This window comes from Rousettus aegyptiacus, unplaced genomic scaffold, assembly GCF_014176215.1.
Source record: "Rousettus aegyptiacus isolate mRouAeg1 unplaced genomic scaffold, mRouAeg1.p scaffold_m13_p_13, whole genome shotgun sequence".
Classification (NCBI taxonomy): domain Eukaryota; kingdom Metazoa; phylum Chordata; class Mammalia; order Chiroptera; family Pteropodidae; genus Rousettus; species Rousettus aegyptiacus.
The window spans coordinates 32,357,084-32,378,828 of NW_023416288.1; the positions used below are offsets into that span (position 1 = coordinate 32,357,084).

At 36.6% G+C, this 21,745-nt stretch overlaps 1 protein-coding gene and 1 pseudogene across 1 annotated transcript; one reads left to right on the forward strand and one right to left on the reverse strand.

Moving 5' to 3' along the window:
* The first annotated feature begins 5,715 nt into the window (after window positions 1–5,715).
* Window positions 5,716–19,728, forward strand: NUP42 (nucleoporin 42). The gene is made up of 7 exons (XM_016159585.2): window positions 5,716–5,908; window positions 8,051–8,282; window positions 10,015–10,109; window positions 14,825–14,901; window positions 15,632–15,718; window positions 17,735–17,819; window positions 18,448–19,728. The coding sequence occupies exons 1-7, from the start codon at window positions 5,806–5,808 to the stop codon at window positions 19,020–19,022; spliced, it is 1,254 nt and encodes a 417-aa protein (XP_016015071.2). The 5' UTR covers window positions 5,716–5,805; the 3' UTR covers window positions 19,023–19,728.
* Window positions 19,729–20,006: 278 nt separating this feature from the next.
* LOC107518149 lies at window positions 20,007–20,398 on the reverse strand (annotated as a pseudogene).
* Between the last annotated feature and the right edge of the window lie 1,347 nt (window positions 20,399–21,745).

Sequence of the window (21,745 nt, forward strand, 5' to 3'; positions counted from 1 at the left end):
TAGAGTGCTAAGTTTTGTTATTTTAAATGTGTCAGGTGATGGTTGTTTTTAAAACTTGTGAAGCAATGTTTTTATTTTAATTTTCATTGTTTTCTTTATATGGAAATTATAATCTTAAACCCTAAAAATGTTTAAATGAAAAATGAATTATTAAAAGCATAATGGTGTATTTTATTTACATTGGGTTTTTATGTACATAGAGCTTTATTAAGATATAAATCGCATATCCAACAATTCACCATTTAAAGTGTACCATTCAGTAGTCTTTGAAATATTCACAGAATTGTGCAGCTGTCATCACAATTTTGGAACATTTTTACCACCACAAAAGGAAACCCCATACTCATTAGCAGTCACTTCCCATCTTCCCCACATACTATTTCCCTATGGCTCCTGTAACAAATTACCATGAATTTGGTGGCTTAAAACAACAGAACTTTATTCTTTCACAGTTCAGAAGACCAGAAGTCTCACATCAAGGTGGTAGCAGAGTTACTTCCTTCTGGAGGCCTGAGGCAGAAACCGCCCATGCCTCTCCCCTCACTCCTGGTGGTTGCTGACAGTCTTGGCCTTCTCTGGCTTGTAACTGCCTCACTCCAATCACTGCCTGTCTTCACAGGGCCTTCTTCCCTGTGTGTCTCTGTGGCTTCATGTGGTATTATAAGGACAACAATCATTGGATTTAGCCCACCCTCCCCCCAATTCAATATGACCTCATCCTAACTAGTGGTGTCTGCAAAGACCCTATTTGCAAATAACATCATATTCTGAAGTGCTAGGTTGACATGAACTTTAGGGGGACATTATTCAACCCAGTTATATCCCTCCAAACAACCCAGCCATAGGCAATTATCAATCTTTGTCTCTAGATATGCCTCTTCTGAACATTTTTATGTTGGATTTCGAAGTTTTTACTTCATTGAAAAAATGTCCCATTTGATTTTTTTGAGAACAGAATATCCATTTATTATACTACAGTTTGGTTATATTGCTTAATTTAATGCAATACCATATGGAATATATAATACTATTTAAGATATTTTAAATAGACTAGCCTTTTCTTTAGGCTATTTCAACTCAGAGTACATTATAATAAATACATCGACAGGTTTGAGGTAGGTTATAATGATGGGGTTTTTTCTTAGTAATCTTAGTAATTCATAATTAGTGTTTGTTTTCTGACTTGGAAATATTTTACAAAATTGTCACCAAGATAATGAGTAAAAATACAATATATTGGCAAGTATTTTTTCTATTACTCCCCCCCCAAAAATAAATTTTCTATAAAGTATTCTATGTTCTTTTGAGTAGATACGTGATATATTAATGTTACATTCTTTGCAATGACACCATTTTGGAGACAGAGCAATTTAGTTTATACTTTTGAAACTTGCAACATGAAAAAGTTAAATGTTTTGAAAAAAAAGTTCCTTTAAAAAACAATAATTACTTTATTACAATTATGATCTAGCCTTCCAAAACCTGACAGTCTCACAGAAAATTCTAAATCATGAAAACGAGCCATTTAATAAACAATTATTTAAGCAAGCAGTCTATATTCCTTTTGCCTTACATACTGTTAACAGCAAAAAGTTTGGATTTGCTACATATGCCAGGATAAAGGACAGATTTGAAAGAAATTTTGCTTTTTACAGGTAATACTATTAAAATACATCAATAATTCAATCCACTCCAACATGGCACCAAACCAGCTCTCACTAAGCCGCAGTAATTTGGTAATATGAAAGGACATTTTTACAGGTTACATCATTTACACTGAAAACCTTCTGAATATTCTCCTTTCTCTTAATTGCCTCAAAAAACTGAAAAGCTTGGGTCTACTTTCATCTTCCTAACTTTTCTCCTTCCCAAGGTGATTCCAACTACTTTGGAAGAAATTTTTAAAAGATCCATGCTGGGAAATTGTCTGAAGTGTTATTCTTAGTAACTAGAAAGCTCTTTATTTTCTAGAGCTTTAAGCCTCCTCCCATAACAAAGCTGTAAAATGGTGATCAAGACCTGATTTTACTCAATTCTTATAAGGGACTTCCTTGACTTTATCTTCCAACCCTCTACTGAATTTATTTCCACCATTTATGTTTAATCTCCAAGAACATTTTCTTTTCATGATTGTTCTTTTATATAGCATGTTCTTGTTTCATGTTATGTTCTCTAAGGATATTTTAGTTTCTTTTAACATTTGTTAATATTCTTGGTGTGTTTGTGTCCTCTGATTTCTTTTTCTGTTTGCTCTTTCCTGTTGGAGTCTTTCCTCAAATATCTGATCCCTGGCTGTATTTATATTTAAAATGAGACATTAAAAAGTTGATAGGGAGGCAGAGGGAGAGTGAAGTGGGTAAATGGGATCAAATATATGATAGCTGAAGGAAACTGGACTTTGGGTGATAATCACACAATAGAATATATAGATGTCAAATGATAATGTACACCTGAAAATTATATAATTGTATTAACAAATGTCATCCCAATAAACTTAATTTTTTAAAAGTTAATTTTTGTGTACAAAGGTGGGCTTAATTATCAGTGAGCTTTTTCATATGATGAGAGAATGACCACTGGTTTTTGTTGGGGATCCATGAGAGATCTATAGATATTTTGGGGAGTATGTTTGATTCTCTAGAAGACAATCTGACAAACTCCTGCCCCTTGCATGGGGGTGGGCAGGTTGGGAAGAAGGTGACTATAAGCTTGGTCACAGGATTTCTGGAGCTTAGGCAAAGGGGACTCTTAACCATTCAATAAGAATAGTTTAGTCCCTCTTGTTGGTACCATAATTTGCCCCCTAAGTACTTGATATGAAGGTTTTCATTCCCTTTTTTCAAAGAAAAAAAAAACTAACTCCATCAGAAAAGAATGATGGAGTTGCCACACTGGGTGGATTTATGGAGCTAGGTTCTTTACACAGATTTACGCACTTTACACAGATTTTCACAGAATTCCTCGTTCTGTGTTAACTGTTGGCTTTTAATCACTGTGACTTTTAAGCCTTCCGTGTGGACACCTTAAAGGAATTTGACTTTCTTCCTCTCTGCTAAGTAATTTGCTATTTAATCATCTTCTATGTGCATTCAGTCTTCAAAAATTGTGGTTTGAGATTATGGTTATCCTCTAATATAATCAAAGATGATGTTTTTGCTTGTTTTGCCTCTTATTTTTTAGATGATTTTCAAAAAGTAAGGGAGGCAGAAGTTTTTATTCTTTCATCTTGTAACTGGAACTTTCCTTTGTGTGACCCCACTCTCCTAATTTCCACCTGCCCCTTCCCTAACTGATCACCACTGAGTTCTGCATGCCTTAGCTCTAGGCTCTCATCATCTCACACATCACTCCACCTAGATGATCTCAACTGGGATTTGGGCCTTGCCTACTTCACCTTCACCAAGCATCATGCTCACCCGCATTAAGCTTCAGCCACCACTCATATTTTAGGTCTTTAGATATTTTAAGTCCAGCCAAAAAGTCAATGGTCACAATGAAAGATTGGTTTAATACAGAGGATTGCTCAAAATAAATATGTTAAAAATAATGGGAGCCAAGTTTCTCACTACTAAGGAAGTCTGAAATATTGGAGGAAAATAAAATGAATCCCATGATCTTGGACTAGAATTGAAGGTTTTTGTGAACTTGTAATTTTTAATATACAGAATTATGTACTGATGTAAATGTGTGCCTGTCTATAGTATGGTTTCTCTAACAATGCCCATGAAAGGACTTGGAAGCAAAGACATCACAATAGCAATGAGCAAACTTAGAGCTCAGATCTTGGCTTCTAAGTACTACCAAAAAGACCTAGGGCTTTTGAAGAAATGGCTCACTCCAGTCCTGGAGCAGAGAAAGTATAAGATAGCCTGGGGCATCTTTCCGGCCAGGAAAAGAAGTGCGCAGAGAATCATGGGATATGTCAAAAGGACAAAGGAGCTTAAAGTAGTTCCCCCTGGCCAAATTGGGGACGATTTGAGCATCAGACTAAATAATGATAGTAATAGATTGTAACCCATTGAATAAAATTGAAAACCATGAGTCCACAATGGTAGGAATAAATAAATGAACAAAATTTGGTGAAGAATAAAATTTTTATATGCTTTTAAATTACCTCCCCATTAAAATCCTTATTAATGACATCACAGGTAATGGGGGAAATTGAAATTGTGCACAACCTGATGAGTGCAAGGTGAAAACCACAGCATCATTTCTGTGATAATCCTGCCAAAGATGGATAATCTGAATCTAATCATAAGAAAACAGATAAATCAACACTGAGAAATTTCTATAAAATATCTGTAATCTTTAACAGAAAGTCATGAAAGTCAAGGAAAGACCGAGGAAATGTTCCAGAATGAAAGTGACTGAAGAAATGTGAGAAAGGCAACAATGATTCTGAATTGGATCCTTTTCCTTTAAAAGACGTTGTTGGGACATTTGGCAAAATGAATGGAATCTAAGGATTAAATGGTAATAATGCATCTATATTAATGTCCTCATTTTGGTGATCATATTGTATTTTGGTTATGTAGGTTGTAGGAAATGACAACAAGCATTTGGGAAATGGAGCATCAGGTCTGCAATACAGTCTTAAATGGTTCAGGAACAAAGTTCTTTGTACTATATAATTCTTCCATAAGTTCGTTTCAAAATAAATTAATTAAACCGATTTTTAAAAAATAGACTAGGTTACACCAGTTATTCCCAGTGCTCCTGTAGATTCCACTGTCCTCAAAATCCCAAGTGTGTGAGCATGAACAATAGTCAATCATCCCAAACCACTAGGGATGAACCTGCACTCCAGCAAAGTCAGATTTATGGATTCGTTGCGACTAAGGAGACTGCATACCAGAGGAACTGTAGGGTGTCTCACCACACGAAAGAAAAGGGAGCTGTAGGATATGTGGGAGAAATGGACTTTAGGTAAAATTTAAATGAAACAGTATTGTAAGGCTGAAAGCACAGCAGAGCTGTGTGTAAAGGCAACATCAGAGCTGGACTGAGAAGTGGATGGATGTAAGGTCATATTTCCTTGGAAACTACGAAGTTAAGAAAATACGTAATTTTCTTTTCAAGAACCTCTAATCTGAGCTCCGCTCCCGGGTAGAAATCAAGACTGACTGCTTGCTTCCCCGTTTCAGTGTCGTAGATCCCCCAGGCAAGAGTGAGATGTTTCATTCCTACTGATATAATTCGAAATAACAACGTCGATGTAGACTTTGAAGGACAAGATAAGGTTTCTCAGTATGTAATAATGTAGTACTCATCCAAAGATGGGGGTTGTCACACTTTTCAGCTGCAGTCTGCCCTTAAAAGAAACACTGTTTCCTGTAAATGTTACAACTGGCTTTATCTGACACTGTCATTCATCCTCACGAACGTCTGGGCAGACTTTTACTTTCTCAGCAGTTAGAAGTGAAAACACGACTGGGTCTCTCAAACCACATTTAATCCTCCTGGGGTCCTTGCTGAATTTCTGGATTTATTTGACTCGGTTTCCTCATTTCGCTCTCCAGCCTCCCGTGCAGTCCCAGGCACTGCACCAGGATCAAACGCGATTCAAGCCTCCCGCCTACCCAGGCCACCGACTCAGTACGAGGGGGCGGGGGCGGTGTTGGCCTGCTCTTCTCAACTCCTATTGGGTAAAACCCACGCCTCTCATCACACCGGGGGCGGAACAGGAGAGAAAGGGCCTTTCCTGGCGCGAGAAGATGACGTCACAGTAGTGGAGCCGGAACCTTGGGCTCTAGGGCTTGCTGAGTGTGCGGATTGAAGACCCCCTCCGTCCGAGACACCGTCGCAATGACTATCTGTCAGTTCTTCCTTCAAGGCCGGTGCCGCTTTGGAGAGCGGTGCTGGAACGAACATCCTGGTGTGAGCGGGGGACGGCAGCATCAGCCCTCAGGTGACGTTGCTGTCAGTCCTCCACCGTCGCTAGCCGAGCTGGGGAATGTCTGGCATTAGTCTCATCGTCAGAAACCGGCGTCCCGCGTGGGGCCAGATTAAGCGCCGCGACGCACGGATCAGGTGACGTGGGTGTGCCGGCGCCTTCCCCCTCGCTGGCCCTGCCCACCCAGCCCGGCACACAGTTTTTCTCCAACGTTATCAGTCGGTTGGATTTTGTTGAGTGGTTAAAGGCAGGGGCTTGCTCCTAGATACTAATGCCGAACAACGAGTTTTAAGTCGGATGTACGTGTCAAAACTACCCTGTTGGTGGGTGGCAATGGTTCGGAGAATTGGTTTAGGGTGACCCAGATGCCTTCTTGCTTTACTGCCTACCTTTCTGGGTACCTATGTTTTCCCCTTGACTCTTTGCATATAATATTTACTAAACTTTTTTCCAAAGGAGAGGCTAGCAACTGGGGTCAGAGTCAGGGCTCTTAACTTTGGGAAAGTCGCTAACTCCTTTGGAAATCTAATGAAAGCTACAGAGCCATTCCTCAGGCAAATGCACATGTTCATAACATTTGCAGTAAAACTGGGAGGACAGGATGCGCAATTAACTCTGGGCATTGAGGGAATGGGATATGATGTGTAGGACCACGTTGACCTAATTCCTGGGCCTAAGTCATTGATGAAGATTTTGGAATATTTCATTATGCCAATTGCGGATGATGCAAAAAGAACTATCTTCAAGGAGAGAAGGGATCAGACATAAAACCATAGTACAACACAAGGTTTTAAAGATCAGATGAAGAGTTTTTATTTTCTTAAAACTGAAATTTAGCCCTTAAAGGTAGGTATCACAAGATGCTGACCCTCTCCCACCCTCTTCCCTACCTTTCCTCCTCTAGGGGTTTTCATCTGACCCTTAAACCTTCTATTGCATTGTGGTTTCATGCCTGATCCCTCTTCTTGAAGAAAGCCTTTTTGCATAACCTCGATATGTCTAGTGAAACATTGCAAACCAAAAATTAGGGCTCGGGATCTAATAAATGTGAACATCATATTTGACATTCTGTGCAAATTCACTCTAAAGGCAGTAATTAGAAAATAAATGTTGAATGGATAGATCGATGAAAAAAGTGTAAATAAAACAAAGTAAACAGTGTATTTATCTACCAGAAATAATTGATTGATTCTGGAATTAATAAGTTTGAAGACCAAAAACTATATACAAAAGATGGAATAAATTCCTTTGGTTGTGTCATCCCCCTAAGGGTTTGGAACTTTAGAAAAATAAAATACCACTAACCCCTACATCAGGGATCTGGCCCAGCAAACCTCTTTGGTTTTATTGAGTAGTTTTAGGGTTGGGAGATGAATTTTCATAAAGGAGTATATCTCCCATCACTCCACTTTTTAATATATTTAATGGGATATCTTCTAATTCACTCAAAAACTCGTGTCCCCAACTAGGAAATGTTAGTAAATGAGAGTTTAAATGACGTTTTGATTTTTGTTTTTAGTATAGAGACAGGATAGAGTTCTGTTGGTTCATTTCAATAATGATAAAATATTAGAAATCTCATAATAGAAGAACACAATGCCCTTATTCACATGTAAATTACTTTTGCAATCTTCCTATGAAAGAGGTGGGTATATGTTGTTTTCCCAGAGGGAAGACTGAGTCAAATAGATTTATGCACCTATTCAAGGACAGAGGGTAGAATCTAATCTTTTGATATTCAAAGAACTTTTTAATACAGTTTCCATTTTTCAAACTTTATTATTATAAGGGCCCAGTGGAGGAGCAAAGAATGGTAAAGACACAGCTTTTTATCCTGAAGGAGCTTATGATTTGGATATATACTGTCTACTTAACTATCAAGCAGTTTCCTTAATAAGCTTAATGTCAGCTGAATTTAGTCATATTTCATTATCTTTCTGTGGATTTACAGTCCTCTCACTGTTGTTAAACATAGATGCAATTAGACCATTCTGTGATTTATTGATATTACACTTAACTATACAATCAAAAATGAAGAGTGTTGTGATTTAAAATGAGTGGAAATGTTGAGTCTTTGCTTAATGTCTGCATATAATAAGACAAAAATATAATGAATTTTTTTTAAAGAGGAGTTGCCAGTGAAACTGTTTCTTTCAGGTGGTAACAGACGTGGGTGGAATGCCACCAGCCAGAGATACTCCAGTGTTATCCAGCCATCCAGCTTCTCCAAATCGACACCATGGGGGGGCAGCAGAGATCAAGAAACGCCATCTTTTGGTTCTTTTGATTATGGAGCTTCAACAGGCAGGAACAGGGGGTTTGGATTGTCTCAGAACTCATTTGATTCTTCACCTAGCTCTGATGCACAGAAAGAGGAAAAGAAACTTCTGTAAGTGAAAGCCTTCAGAAAAATTACTACCCATTTGCTTATTTTTTTTTCCAAAAGTACCACCAATATAGTTTTTAAAAATAAGTACGTTATTTTTCAAATCAGAATAAGCAAAAAGAAAAACCACACGTGATCCTATCACTCAGATCACCACTATTTTGCATATATCATACTTGACTTTATTTCACTTAAAAATGTGTCGTCTTGAAAGAAATCTAACTATGGGAGGTGAACACACAGTGTAAATATATATAGGCCTTACTGTTAAAGTATACAGCTGAAACTTATTGGACTTTATTAACCAGTGTCACCATGAAAAATAAAACGTCATCTTTCCATATCAGTATAGCGCCTTCTTAGAAATAATTATGCTTTTTCCACTTTTTTATTGATAACACTATATTGTGAATATCATTCTAAGTTTGTCCTTAAGTGTATTGTAAATTATGAGACCTTTACAAAAGTATGGAGTAATTTAAAGCAACTTGTGTTCTTGGAGGTCTCTTATAGCAGGGTCTCCAACCCCTGGGCCACAGACCAGTACCAGTCCATGGCCTGTTGGGAACTGGGCCACACAGCAGGAGGTGAGCAGTGGGAGAGGGAGTGAAGCTTCATCTGTATTTGTAGCTGCTCCCCAACGCTAGCATCACTGCCTCAGCTCCACCTCAGATCATTAAACATTAGTTTCTCATAGGAGCACCAGTCCCTGATGCCAAAAAGGTTTCTAAAACTTTTACTTCAGTCACCCTATTCAGACTGATTCTCCCAGGTCCCACAATAGAACTTAAATATACTTGTTAGTCTTTTATTTCCCATAACAAAATTAGAAGCAGTGGTAAACAATTTGAGCTATGTACCATATATAATTTATTAAAAAAAAAAAAATGAATCCTTCCTTCCTATATTCGATGTTGTAAAAATCCTAAATTAAATATAGATGCTATGTTATGTCTATCATTTTATTTATTAATTGTAGCATTCTGGAACCAGGGTAGGGGAGATTTAATTTAGAGCCAAATCTATTCATAGTTTTGCCAATCTATTAACTGCATGGGTATGGGTCTGTTTCTCCTTTTGCAAAATGTGTGAATTAGACAAAATGATCTCTAAAGTTCTACCCACTTTAAAACTGTTATGATTTTATATTACTTTCTTGGTACTTTCTATATTTTCCAGTTGAATGATCATTGATGTTTATGATAATGATTAAAGAAAGATTAAAGTTATTATTGTGCATTTTATGTTTTAGTTCTTTATTTTTTTAACAGGTGATTTTTTAAATGCTTATTTTTCAGTTAGAGTTGACATTCAATATTATTTTATATTAGTTTCAGGTATACAGCATAGTAGTTAGACATTTAAGTAATTTATGAAGTGATCCTCCCAATTAATCAAGTACCCACCTGGCACTATATGTAGTTATTACAATATTATTAACTATATTCTGTGTTTTGGTTCTTTAAATATGTATAATACGATAGTTCTAAATTAAATATATTGGTTCAGTGTACTAGGAAACCAATATTTTTAACTTCTTTGATATTATAATATCTATAATCATGAAAGGTAGTTTATATTTCTGTAAGCTTATGCTTTAAAGAACATTTCAGAAAATATAATAGAAAATCTAAAATTATATATTTACTACAATTTAAAATTTTAATTGAAAATTATAAATGATGAATTTTAATAAGCAGATTAAAAAGATTCTTTGCTTTTTTTTTTTTTTCAGGGAAGGAATTGTAAAAGATATGGAGATTTGGGAATCATCGGGGCAGTGGAAGTTCTCTGTTTATTCATCAGTGAAAAAGAAACCTAATATTTCAGGTAACTGAGCAATTGTGTGTTTTAAAATAAATTTTATATCTATTATTTTCTAAAACCAAGACCATGCCAAATGACATTAACCACAGTTAGGAGAGTTGGGACATTGTTTAAATATCTGAATATTCTAGCAGCACTTCATAATTCAGAGATTGAGGATGGAAGGCATAGTTCTTTTAAGATACGTAGTTCTCATGAGAAAGTAGTAAAATCAGAACCCCCACTTTTCCAATTCTGTAAGCCTAGGTAGAGGCTCTGCTTTCTTGCTTCCCTTTAAGTACAACTTCAGAACCTCTTGACTGCCTGCAGTGAGTAAGAGTCACATCCTGCCTGCTGTTAAGGCCTTGGCTGCCTGATTCTGTTTTCTCTTTCTTCCCTATCTTTCCTTGTAAGGATAGTTGTTTTTCATTACAAATGTCAAGACCTGTCCTGGAGTTAATGTTGAAGGTAAGGAGCTTTAGCTGGACTATAGGGATAGCATTTCTTTAGAATACTCCTTTCCTTCCCATTTTCTCTTGCCTGTACTCTCTGCCCTTTCTGGGCGGAAAGCTAAACCATTTTACTTTCCTCAGCTCACTCTGGGTGGTCCTGGGCCTCTTTGCCCTGTTAAGTAAATAGCAGTTACCTAGCAGATAAGAGCCCTTGCAAGCCCTCAGACCTCTGGGATCGCTACTCTGTCTCCAATCTACCTTCTCAATCTCTGTGAGCACTTGTGCCCCACTATTCCTTAGTTATTTACCCAATCATTCAACAGATTCTTACTGAATTTCTTTTGTGCCAGATCCTAGTCTAAGTGGAAGGGATATAGTGATGAGCAAGACAGACAAGATCCCTCCCTAATCAAGCTTATGTTCTTGAGGGAGGACACAATAAGTCCTACACATAAATAAGAGAATTTCAGATAGTGATTTTTCTATGAAAAAAATGAAGTATTAAGCCTTTTTTCATCAGTTCAGAATTGAACCTAATGTCTAGTGCCCTAAAGCAGTGGTTTTCACAGTGTGGAATGTAGACCTCTAAGGAGGGTGGCCACATACAACATGGGATACCCAAGTAAATTTGAATTTCAGATAGACAAAGAATATTACCACATGAATAGCCCATTAATATTTGGGACATACTTATACTAAAAAACTATTCGTCGTATGTCCGAAATTCAGATTTAACTGAGCATCTTGTATTGTTGTTTGTTAAATTTGACAACCCTATTTCTAAATCTATGATGAGACTCTTGTAGAGGCTATACAAGTTCAAAAATATTCTTATTATAATACACATTAATTTCCATTTTCACTGTGTTGATATTTGTACTGTTGGTACAAAAGCATTAGTGAGTAAAACTTGTATCTTAGTATGATTCAAGGCAGAGACAACAAACTATGCTAGCAGACTATAGTAGTCGATTAAAACATTATGCCATTTTCACTTAAAATGGCAAAACTTATTAATTTTGTTAAATCATGCATCTTGAGTGCAAAGCTTTTTGATATTCTGTCTGACCAAATGGGAAGCACACATGAAGTGCTTCAAGCCACATACTCGGGCATGATGGTTATCTTCAGGGAAAGCACTGGTGTGATCGTTTGACTTGTAGGCTGAACTAATGACTTTTTTCACGGACATTTTTGTTTGAAAGAATGACTGAGAACCATGGTTATTTAAACTTAAGTATTTGGTGACATTTTCTTTAAAAAAAAAAAATAAAAGAAGCAAGCTTGTGACTTCAAAGAAAACAACTGTTCATTGCCAATGACAAAATTCAAGCTTTAAAGTAAAAACGAATTATGGAAAACTGTTTTCTGCCACGGTGAGCTTGATGACGTCTTAATACTTAAAATCTCCTCCGATAAGATGGATAGTGACATTACCAAATATGAATTTTTTGATCTTGTAAAATGACATGTGCCAATGTTTGAAATTCTGGATAACTTCGTGAACCAATATTTTCCAAATGACCAATCTATGATGTTACAAAATTATACCTGGCTAAAAAATCCATTCTAAGTGCAAGATAAACCAGTGGACTTAATACAATAATACAAAAAATTCATTAATGTGGTTTGAGTCCACATGATAGCTAACCTTTTAGAAACTACCATCTGTCAGGTTTGGGTGTAATATCAAAGAAGAATATTCATAATTATCTGAAAAGGCCATTAAAGTCATCCTTTTACAACTCCATATCTGTGTGAGAACAAGTTTTCTTTATACACTGCAACCAGGTAGTATGTTCCAACAGGTTAAATGCAGAAGCAGATATAATCATCCAGCAGTCTTCCATCAAGCCAAACATTGAAGAGATATCCAAACACAAAACAATGTCATTCATCACACTAATTTTTTTTGTTTTTAGAATATAGTTTTTTCATTTATGTTGACGTAGAATTGGTTTTTTATTTTTAAATAAAATTAAATAAATACTTCTTACAGTTCTCAGTTTTTATTTCAGATATGGTATACGTAACCCACATAAGCAAAGCTCTGTGAGATCCTTAATGATTTTTAAGAATGTAAATAATTAGAGAACCTCTGTCCTTAGGCATCCATTATAATGAATTAACTTTTCCTATGCAGCTAGCATGATACTACTTTTGGACCACCCCTGAGAGAATTGAGAAGATAATCAATCAGATCATTTTCTGTGATTCAGATGAGGAACAGCTGGAAGGAGGAGAAAGTAACTAGAGGGACAATGTTCCTTTAGATAGAGTGGTTATTCATCCTCAGCAGGCAGTATTGGAGCTGAGTCCTGCATGAAGAGAAGATGTCACTTGAAGGAAGATTTAGGGGAAACATTCCTGCCAATACGAGTAGCTAGTGTAAAGGCCCTAATGGGAACAAGGTCGGCATGTTTGAGGCCAAGTGAGGCCTGAATCTCCAGAGGAGAGTAAACACGGGGAAGAGTGATATGACATAAGACCAGAGTCAGCCAGGGACTAGGTCATGTTGGGCCTAATTGCACTGGGCAGCAGCTGTGAAGAGCTTTCCACAGGAGAGGAACATGATCTGATTAGAAAAAGCTTACTCGGACTGTGGTGTGAAAAGAAATGGTCTGTTTGGGGCAGTGGTAGGGAGGCAAAGTAGAGACAGGAAGATGAGTTAGGAGACAATTGCTGATGACTAGGTTAAAGTTACTAGCAGTGGAGACAGAGTTGGTCAAACTTAGGCTCTGTTTTAGAGCTAGAACTGGCAAGATGTTGATTAGATATGATGAAGGAGAGAAATGCAAGGTAATTCCTAGGGTTTTTTTGGCCCCAGCAGTTGGTAAAGACGAGTTAGGAATCCAGGGTTCGGATTTGAATGTTTAGCCTTTTTTTATTCTTGGGGTAGGGGTCCTCGGAGTTGATAATATCTGAATTATACTTCTCTGTTGACAATATCCTGAAAGTTTTTTTTCTTAAAAGTTTTCCTCTGCCAATAATGATAAATATAATACAGGAGATGGGTCCCTAATTGAAAACAAATTGAGGCAATGTATCCTTTTCTGAAGGTAGAATTTGATTTATGATAATACATTTCTAGAGATCAACAAAAATAATTGGGAAGGAACAAATTCAAAGTAATTATTAAAAACTTTCTGAATGTTTTCTATAAATGTAATACAAATATAATTTATTCATAGCATGTATAATGATAACTTCTAGATTTGTCAATTTAAAATTAAGTAAAGGTATGCATGTTAAAAAAAAAAGTTTTCCTAATTATAAAAGTTATTGCCATAGAACACTTGAAAAATAAGAAATATGTAAATAAAATAAAGATCACATGATCTCACAGATAACAACTAACATTTTAGTATATTTTAAAATATGTGCACACAAACTTATTTCTTGTTTATAGATATAATTGGGATCATAATCCAGTTTTTTATTCTACTTTGTTGTTTTCAGTTTGTTTCTATTACTAAAAATGCTATAATGAACATCTTTATATATAACACCCTTTGTTTACGCATCTAGTTATTTTTGAGGTTAAATCCCAGAAATTCTATTAAGGTCAGAAGATGTGAACATTTCTAAGGCATTTGACACTTTTTGACAATTTTCCTCCAAAAAAAGTACCTTTTTAATTTCCTTAAAAGCAATTTAGGGCAATGTCCACTTCACTACATCCCCACATCCTTAATAACAATAAATAATGTTCATTTTTAATTGTTGCCAGTCTACTAAGTAAACCATTTTATCTGTATTTTGACTTATATTTTTAAATTGAACTTTTTAATTTCACTTATTTAATGGCTATTTGAACTTTTTTGTGACTTGCCTGTTTATCCTTTGCTCATATTAACTTATTTTTCTTATTGATCTGTAAGAGTTATTTACAGATCGACATTAGCTCTTCTGCTGTCCTGTTGCAATTATGGTTTTCCCAGCTTATCAATTGCCTTTTAATTTTGTTTATTGTAGCTTCTGACATACAAAGAAATTTGAATGGATGTGTAGTCAACTCTCTTCCTTCCCTTTGATATTCCTTCTATCCTATTTACCTTTAAAAAAAATTTTTCCGCTTCAAAGATCAAATAATCCACTATATTTTCTTCTAATTTTATACTTTGTTAAACATTAAAGAGAGTGTAGGCTTGAATTTTTTTCCTTATGATTATGAAAATTTTCTAATGATCACATTAGCATATTTTCTTTTCTAGAACCTCTAGCTTTACTACACTATTGAAAGTATTCGCATTTATTTTAAAGATTCCAATTGATTCCTCGCTTCAGGTTTTACAGACATTTCACCAGAAGAGTTGAGGCTTGAATACCATAACTTCTTAACCAGCAATAACTTACAGAGTTATGTAAGTTTGTTTCCTATTTATCTACCTCGATAACAGACTAGCTGTCAATGACTGTCCTGTTTGTGGTGGCTTGCTTGTGTTGGCAAAGTGGATGAGGTCTGTCCTTTTTTTAGGACAAGGCTATTTTTATTTTCTAAATTACTTTCTTTGAAACTGGTTGGTTATCTAAAATGGTAATGATATATTTAGACTGTAGTAACAAGCACTGTCATTATTTTGTTATAAATTATTCAGCAATGAGTCTCAAAAATCAAACCCTTTCATCTCTTGACAACCACTTATGGAGCATTTCTTAGGTGCAGACACAAAGTTAAATAAAGCAGTCGTTATACAGATTAACATGCTCACACACCAGGTATCAAACAATAAAAAAGCACCTAACGTTGAGCACCTAAAGGAAATGACTTAAACTTTGTATGTTTCTGTTGTCTGCAGTCATGATCATGCATTTTAACTAGTACACATGTTCACCTCCCATCCAAATATAACTAGATCTGTGCTGCCAGGTGATTCTTAACCAAGTGATGTAGGAGTTGGAGAACAGGGAGAGGGGACAACAGCTGGAATATCTTTGGCAAATTGAGGCAGGTCAATGCAAATTTTACAAGTTACAGGCCATAAAAATGTTTTATACACTCTCCATGATTTTGACAAAATGTAAAGTAGTTGTTTGAGAGACAAACTTAAACACTCATTATTGACTCATTATTTTTCTGTCTTCTCTCTTCAGCTAAATTCTGTCCAACAGTTAATAAATCAGTGGAAGAACAGGGTAAATGAACTGAAAAGTCTAAATACATCTACTAAAATAGCTTTGGTGAGTATTGGAGAGTTCGCTACAGAGAAGTATTTTATCTGTTGCTTTTTTGCAGAGAAATTCACTTTGAATTTGAAAAGCAAAGCTAAAATTTTCTATCAAGAATTATGATACACACATTCTCAAGAACTATATCAGCATTTAGAGGCAAGGTCCTGAAATTGCTTTCTCTCTGTTCCTCAGTCAGAAAAGCACAGATAATATGCTTTTTAAAAATTATTTTTGGGGTAAAGTTTTAAACTTTGGTAATACTGATTTTGAAAATTGGAAAATATTACATGAAGTCAAGTATTCCAGGGTATCAGCATTTAAAAAGAAATAGCTTTGAAAAGCAATATGGATGGACATTTAGACTAAGGTACGGTTTTGCCATTGTAGGACATTCGACTCACCGCATGTTTTTTCCTCTCATACAGAAGTGCCTTTAGGAGACGTGTACCCACTTGTCTCCAAAGATACACGATCTTGACTGTAGCATATTCATTATCTCTGTCAACAAAGTTATGATTTTTCTACCCACCTAAAAAGTTCTTGAGAACCTTATTTTTAAGTGAGATATTTACATTTATAATCTGATACTTCCAGTTTTCCAGGCAGTTTACTTTCTTAAAATGGTTATGAGAGTAGTTGCCTAAACTTAGCAAATGACTATATGACAGTCCCAGCAGCACCACCACCTCCAAATATGTGCTTCCTAAATAACTAGAGTTTTGTGCAAGCTGATTTCTTCCAGCTTTCAGTTGTCGTAATGCAATTTGAATTTAGAAGGACTTCTTGGGAGTATTCTATCCCTAAGTGAGAGGTGGCTCACCATCACCATTGCTGAGAGCTAGTATAGGAAGGGATAATGGAGTTTAAGGAACTACAGAACTTCCCTTGGGGTTGGAAGTCCCCTGCTCTTTGCCAGCTTCCTAGGGGCCCCTCTATGGTGAGATCTTGAGCAACTGGCTTGGCATGTATCAGTAGTTCATTCTTTATGCTGAATAATCCATTCTTTATCCTTTTAATTCCTTGTCTGAATATAATGTATCCATTTACCTTTTAATAAATATTACACTAAGGAAAAGAAGCTAGCCTGGAAAAAAGAGCACTCACTAATGATTCCATTTATATTAAACTCTAGACAAGACAAACCTTGTCTATGGTGACAGAAAGCAGATGAGTGGTTCCCCAGTGGCCAGGAGTTGGGAGAGGGTTGACTGGAAAAGACACCAGGGAACTTCTAGGGGGAATGGAAATGTTCTAAATCTTCATAGTGGTAGTGGTTGTAAGTTTTTCAAAACTCATTGAAGTGTGTGTGTGCGCCCGTGTGTCTGTGTTTGTATAAAATGGATGCATTTCACTATATGGAAACTATACCTCAGTAAAGTTGATTTTTATCTGCTGCTGTTGGAGCTCTCAAACAGAGAAATCATATCTGCTTGAGTGGATTAGGAAAGGAAAGGCGTCTTAGAGGTGAAAAGTAAGTGAGAAGTTCCTTGAAAGGGAGATTAAGATTTCAGTAAGCAGAGATGAAAGACATTTCTAGAGCAGGAAATAGCAAGAACATAAAGTATTTGTAGGAAATATGAAATGTTTTTATAGATTTTAGTGGTAAGCTTTTAGAATGTCATTGTGAGGCAACTTTGGTTCAAGCTTTAGAGTCAGACTGGATAACCTCTAAAAACTATATCAATTATATAATTATCTAAGTTTCTCGATAAATGCACATCAACCTATAGACACTGAAATGCTTTATTAAAACATTTTTTCTGATTTTAACATGTGTTCATTGACGATATTTGGAAAATATTTAAAAGCATAAATAAAATTAAAATCGCCCATGATGTTTCATCAGCAAATTACTCTTAAGATCCATCTTTGAGGTTGGTCCATCTTTTCTATGCATATTTATAGTGTGGCATTTTTCTATGTTAAACACTTCACCTTTTAAAAATTGAATTTGAACTAAAGTAGATAGAAAAAGTACTTGAGAATTATCCATTGAGCACTCTATTATTTGCCTTTTTTTAATAGCTCTCTGATCTAAAGGATGGAATAAATCAAGCGGCACCTGCATTCGGATTCGGCAGTAGGCAAGCAGTAACATTTGCGTCATCAGGTAAGGGGTAAAGTAATACAGACCTCACTGATTTAGAAAAGGAAGATTTTATATGTCTCAAATCATGAAGCCTGAGGTTTGTTAAGTACCATTTAAAATCACCTTGCAGATTCTACCATCTTCCATAATGGAGCTTCAAAGAACTTGGCTCATCAAGCATTTGTACAGTAGGGGCCAGAATGGGCATGCTTGTTGAAAAACCCTATGGCTCAGGCTTTAGAAGTGTATATGAAAAATGGTTCATCAAGAGTTTCATAGCTATGGTAGCAGCACCTTTGAGGACTTCCTTGTCACTGTTTAAGACATAGTATTATCCTCGAGCAGCAGCTCCAGTGAGAGGGGGTAAGCTGAAAGTGAAAGTTCACTCCCTAACCTCTGCGGTTTCTTAAAGCTGCCTCCTTGAGCGAAAGCCGCTCACGGTGCCTTCACAGATCGGCGCAGCAGAAAGACAGGCGACAGGGTTTAGTGGGTTTGTTCAAGCTTCTCATTTTCATTTTTCTCCCAGTAAGCTTCTCAACATCCAAACATGGCAGGAATAAGGGAAATGTAAGGATGAGGTGGGGGATAATATGGCTACATTTTCTTACTATAATAATTGTTTCTTTTTTAAAATTTTTTTATTTTTTAGGTTTTCCTGTGAATAACAGCAGCAGCGATAGTGCTCAAAATTTTAGTTTTAAAACAAACCCTGGATTTTCCACTACCCCTTCTGGAAGCCCTTCTGCGTTCGGGAGTCCGCCAGCATTTGGAGCTACGCCTTCTGCCACTTCTGCCGTCACTACTTCCGCTCCAGCTCTTGGATTTGGGAAACCTAAAATCACATCTGCTGCTTCGTTTTCATTCAAAACCCCTGCAGCTTCTGGTTTCGGATCACCTGGACTGTCAGGATTTCCAGCGTCCATGGCAGGAGGCCCTGCTGGGGGTCCAGGGGCCCCGGCCTTCGGGAGCAGCAGTTCTGCGGCTGGCTTTGGTGGTCCAGGCTCACATTCTCACACTGGTTTTTCCACATCTTCCAGTGATGCCTTTAGACAGAACAGCATACCCACCTCTCTCCCCATCTCGCACGGCAGCACGACAGGTAATGTATTATTCACACCCAAGGATCAACTAACGGCAGAAGAACTGGAACAATTTCAGTCCAGGAAATTTACTCTGGGAAAAATCCCATTGAAGCCACCGCCTATGGAACTTCTAAATATTTAAAAGAACAATTTTAAATACAGAAAAGAACAGCTTTTAAAATTGTTTTGAGTGGTTCGTATAAAAAAGTAGATATACATACACATCTATATACATATATATTTAAAAGGAATATAGCTTTCAACAATAACTTTAGGGGTTCGAAATTGAACATTTTTTCTTGAGCCTAAGTAAAACATAAAACTCAGCAAGAGATTTTTTTTAATTACTGTAATCATGAATAGAATTGAAAAACTGTCAGTATGCGCTGAATAAAGTACTTTGCTCATTCTACGTCACTTTACTATCTTAACCTTTAAAGTTTTACCTTTAAACACTTCTTCTTTCAGGAAGGAGATAATATTTAGAACCATTGGAGGGAAATGCTGAAATATATAGCCTACTTCCCAAATAACATCAGTAGCATGACTTTCCTTCATGTTACAGAAGATTCTCTTAAAAGAAAAAATAAGTTTTTAAAGGGTGAAAATTTTTATTTTTAGGACCTAGAAGGCATTTTCCCCTCATAGTTTTGTTTCCCTTCAATTTTGTCTGTCTCATGGACCACTATTTGAGTTCTCTTCAACAGTTTTAGGCTAACTTTTATCTTAGCCTTATTTTTTTATAATTCTGTTTATTCTTTACATTATCAAGTGGTTGGATTGTAAGAGGAATAGAAAATGTGATCTCATGTTAATAAATACTGTATGTAGAAGGGTCAGGATTCAAAGCTGTTTCTAGAGCGTTTATTAGAATCCTCAGACATGCTTGGATCCCCCTGTGTCCTCAGATGGAGGGAGTAATATGTATCTTAAAATTGCTTGATCCAAGAAACCAAAGACCTGTCTTGAGTTGAGGCACGTGTGTCAGAGCTCTGTACTCCTTTCTCAAGCTCCATAAATTACACAGCTAGCACTGCAAGAATAGTTACCTAATGTAGATCTGGTATAGAGCTGGTTTTTTTTATTGTCCATTGAGACATTTTATTTGCACATACGTACTACATCTCTAGAAAAAGAATCTCAAGATTTTCTTTCCTGTATGTTTTCATCTTGCTTTTTCATGGTCCATGATGCCTGCTGAGGTGTTCAGTACAATGAAACCAAACTGACAGGGTAGGAGCAGGTGGTTCTGCCACTTTTCTAGATATTTGAGTTGCACATCAAATCTGAGGCTGACCCACACTTGTTTAACCTGCCTGTTAAGTTCACAATTTTCCCAGCTCTGTGATCATCAATGATTTCAAATTTGCCAATGTAACCACGCTTCATCATCACAGTTAGAAACCGCACGATGACTTTGGATCACAGCCCAATAGGAAACTAGCATTTGCCTCTCTTTTCAGCATTGTTGATGCTGCTGGGCACATGAGCCAGCACATTCATATGCACCATTATGGCGGCACGGAAATACGGAAAGAGCTAACCTGATTTTTAAAGCGAAAATAAAACCTTACCTAATAAAGTATATGCACACCGAATGATTTTAGCATATGTGCAAATGATAAAGTCAGAGAATCTGGATTCTCTGTTACACTTTTTGAAGAATTGTATGGCTCTCACAAACTGTTCTGGAATCCTAGCATTGGAGATCGAATCTATACCTGAGGGCTTCAGATTTGAACCCATCCTTGGTGTAGAGATGGTAAATAGACCCTAAGTTTTTGCTTTGGCCTCCAGCTCTGAAGACTTTTCAGTGTTTATTCCAACTTGGAATTGACCCAGAATTTTCCTTCCATGATGCGATGAACCCTACACTACATAGCTTGGTTGCAGGCTTACCAGGCTCCCTTGGGTCCTGGACTCAGGGACAGCAGGAATTCAGAAAATCACACAGGTCACAGTGGATGGTGGCCAGGCATAAAGGTAAATGGAGTCAAGACCCTGAGAGGGAGTAAATGGGAAAAGGCAACCACAAGAGCATGTACCATCTGAATTTATTCAGTGAGGCAAGAACCAGTTCTAAAAGAGCTGGTCTAACTGAAAGGTGTACCCCAAAATAAGCAAAATCAGCCTCCCTCCACGCTGCTGCATCAGCCTTCCCTTTCGCCTAGGACTTGGAGCAAGTAAGGTTTTATTACAAGCAAACTGATTTAACTAGATTATCTGATCATAGATTAGAAGGGGAGAAGTGTAACAGGTGAGAGCTGATCTAGAAGGGGAGAGATTAAACAAGCTGATAGTAAGACTTTAAAAGGCATAACATGATTTAGTTACACAGTATCATTCATAAGAGTAAAATAATTCGATCTCGTGTCCAATAAGAGGAAATCGGTTGATTGTGGTAGATTCATATTGGAATACTAAACAGCCTTTCTAAATGACCTAGAAGAACAGGGAATAAATAACTTGGAAAACTTTCATTCTGTAGTCAACAGGCACAAAGCCTGTTATAAAATAGCATGTACAATGTGATCCAGTTTGGAGGAAAGTATATCCAAAGGGAGGAAAGCCTAAAAGTTAATAATAGCTCAGATTGTTTGTTTGTTTTTTTTTTTTCGATTGTGGTTCAAAAAAATACATAACATTACATCTACCATTTTAACCATTTTTAAGCGTATGTAGTTCAGTAGTATTAAGGAGTGTGCACAGTATTCACATTGCTGTGCAGCAGATCTCTAGAACTATTTCATCCTGTCCTCCTCCCCTCCCTCTCTGGCAACTATACTTCTACTTTCTGTCTCTATGATTTTGACTACTTCGGATACCTTAGATAAGTGGAATCAAACAATAGTTGTCCTTTTGTAA

Bases quoted from the DNA above. Each gene is read 5' to 3' on its own strand.
- NUP42 (XM_016159585.2), top strand. From the start codon at position 5,806: ATGACTATCTGTCAGTTCTTCCTTCAAGGCCGGTGCCGCTTTGGAGAG. The intron at 10,110-14,824 runs GTAACTGAGCAA...TCCTCGCTTCAG, and splicing joins AAAGAAACCTAATATTTCAG to GTTTTACAGACATTTCACCA. The intron at 17,820-18,447 runs GTAAGGGGTAAA...TTTATTTTTTAG, and splicing joins AGTAACATTTGCGTCATCAG to GTTTTCCTGTGAATAACAGC.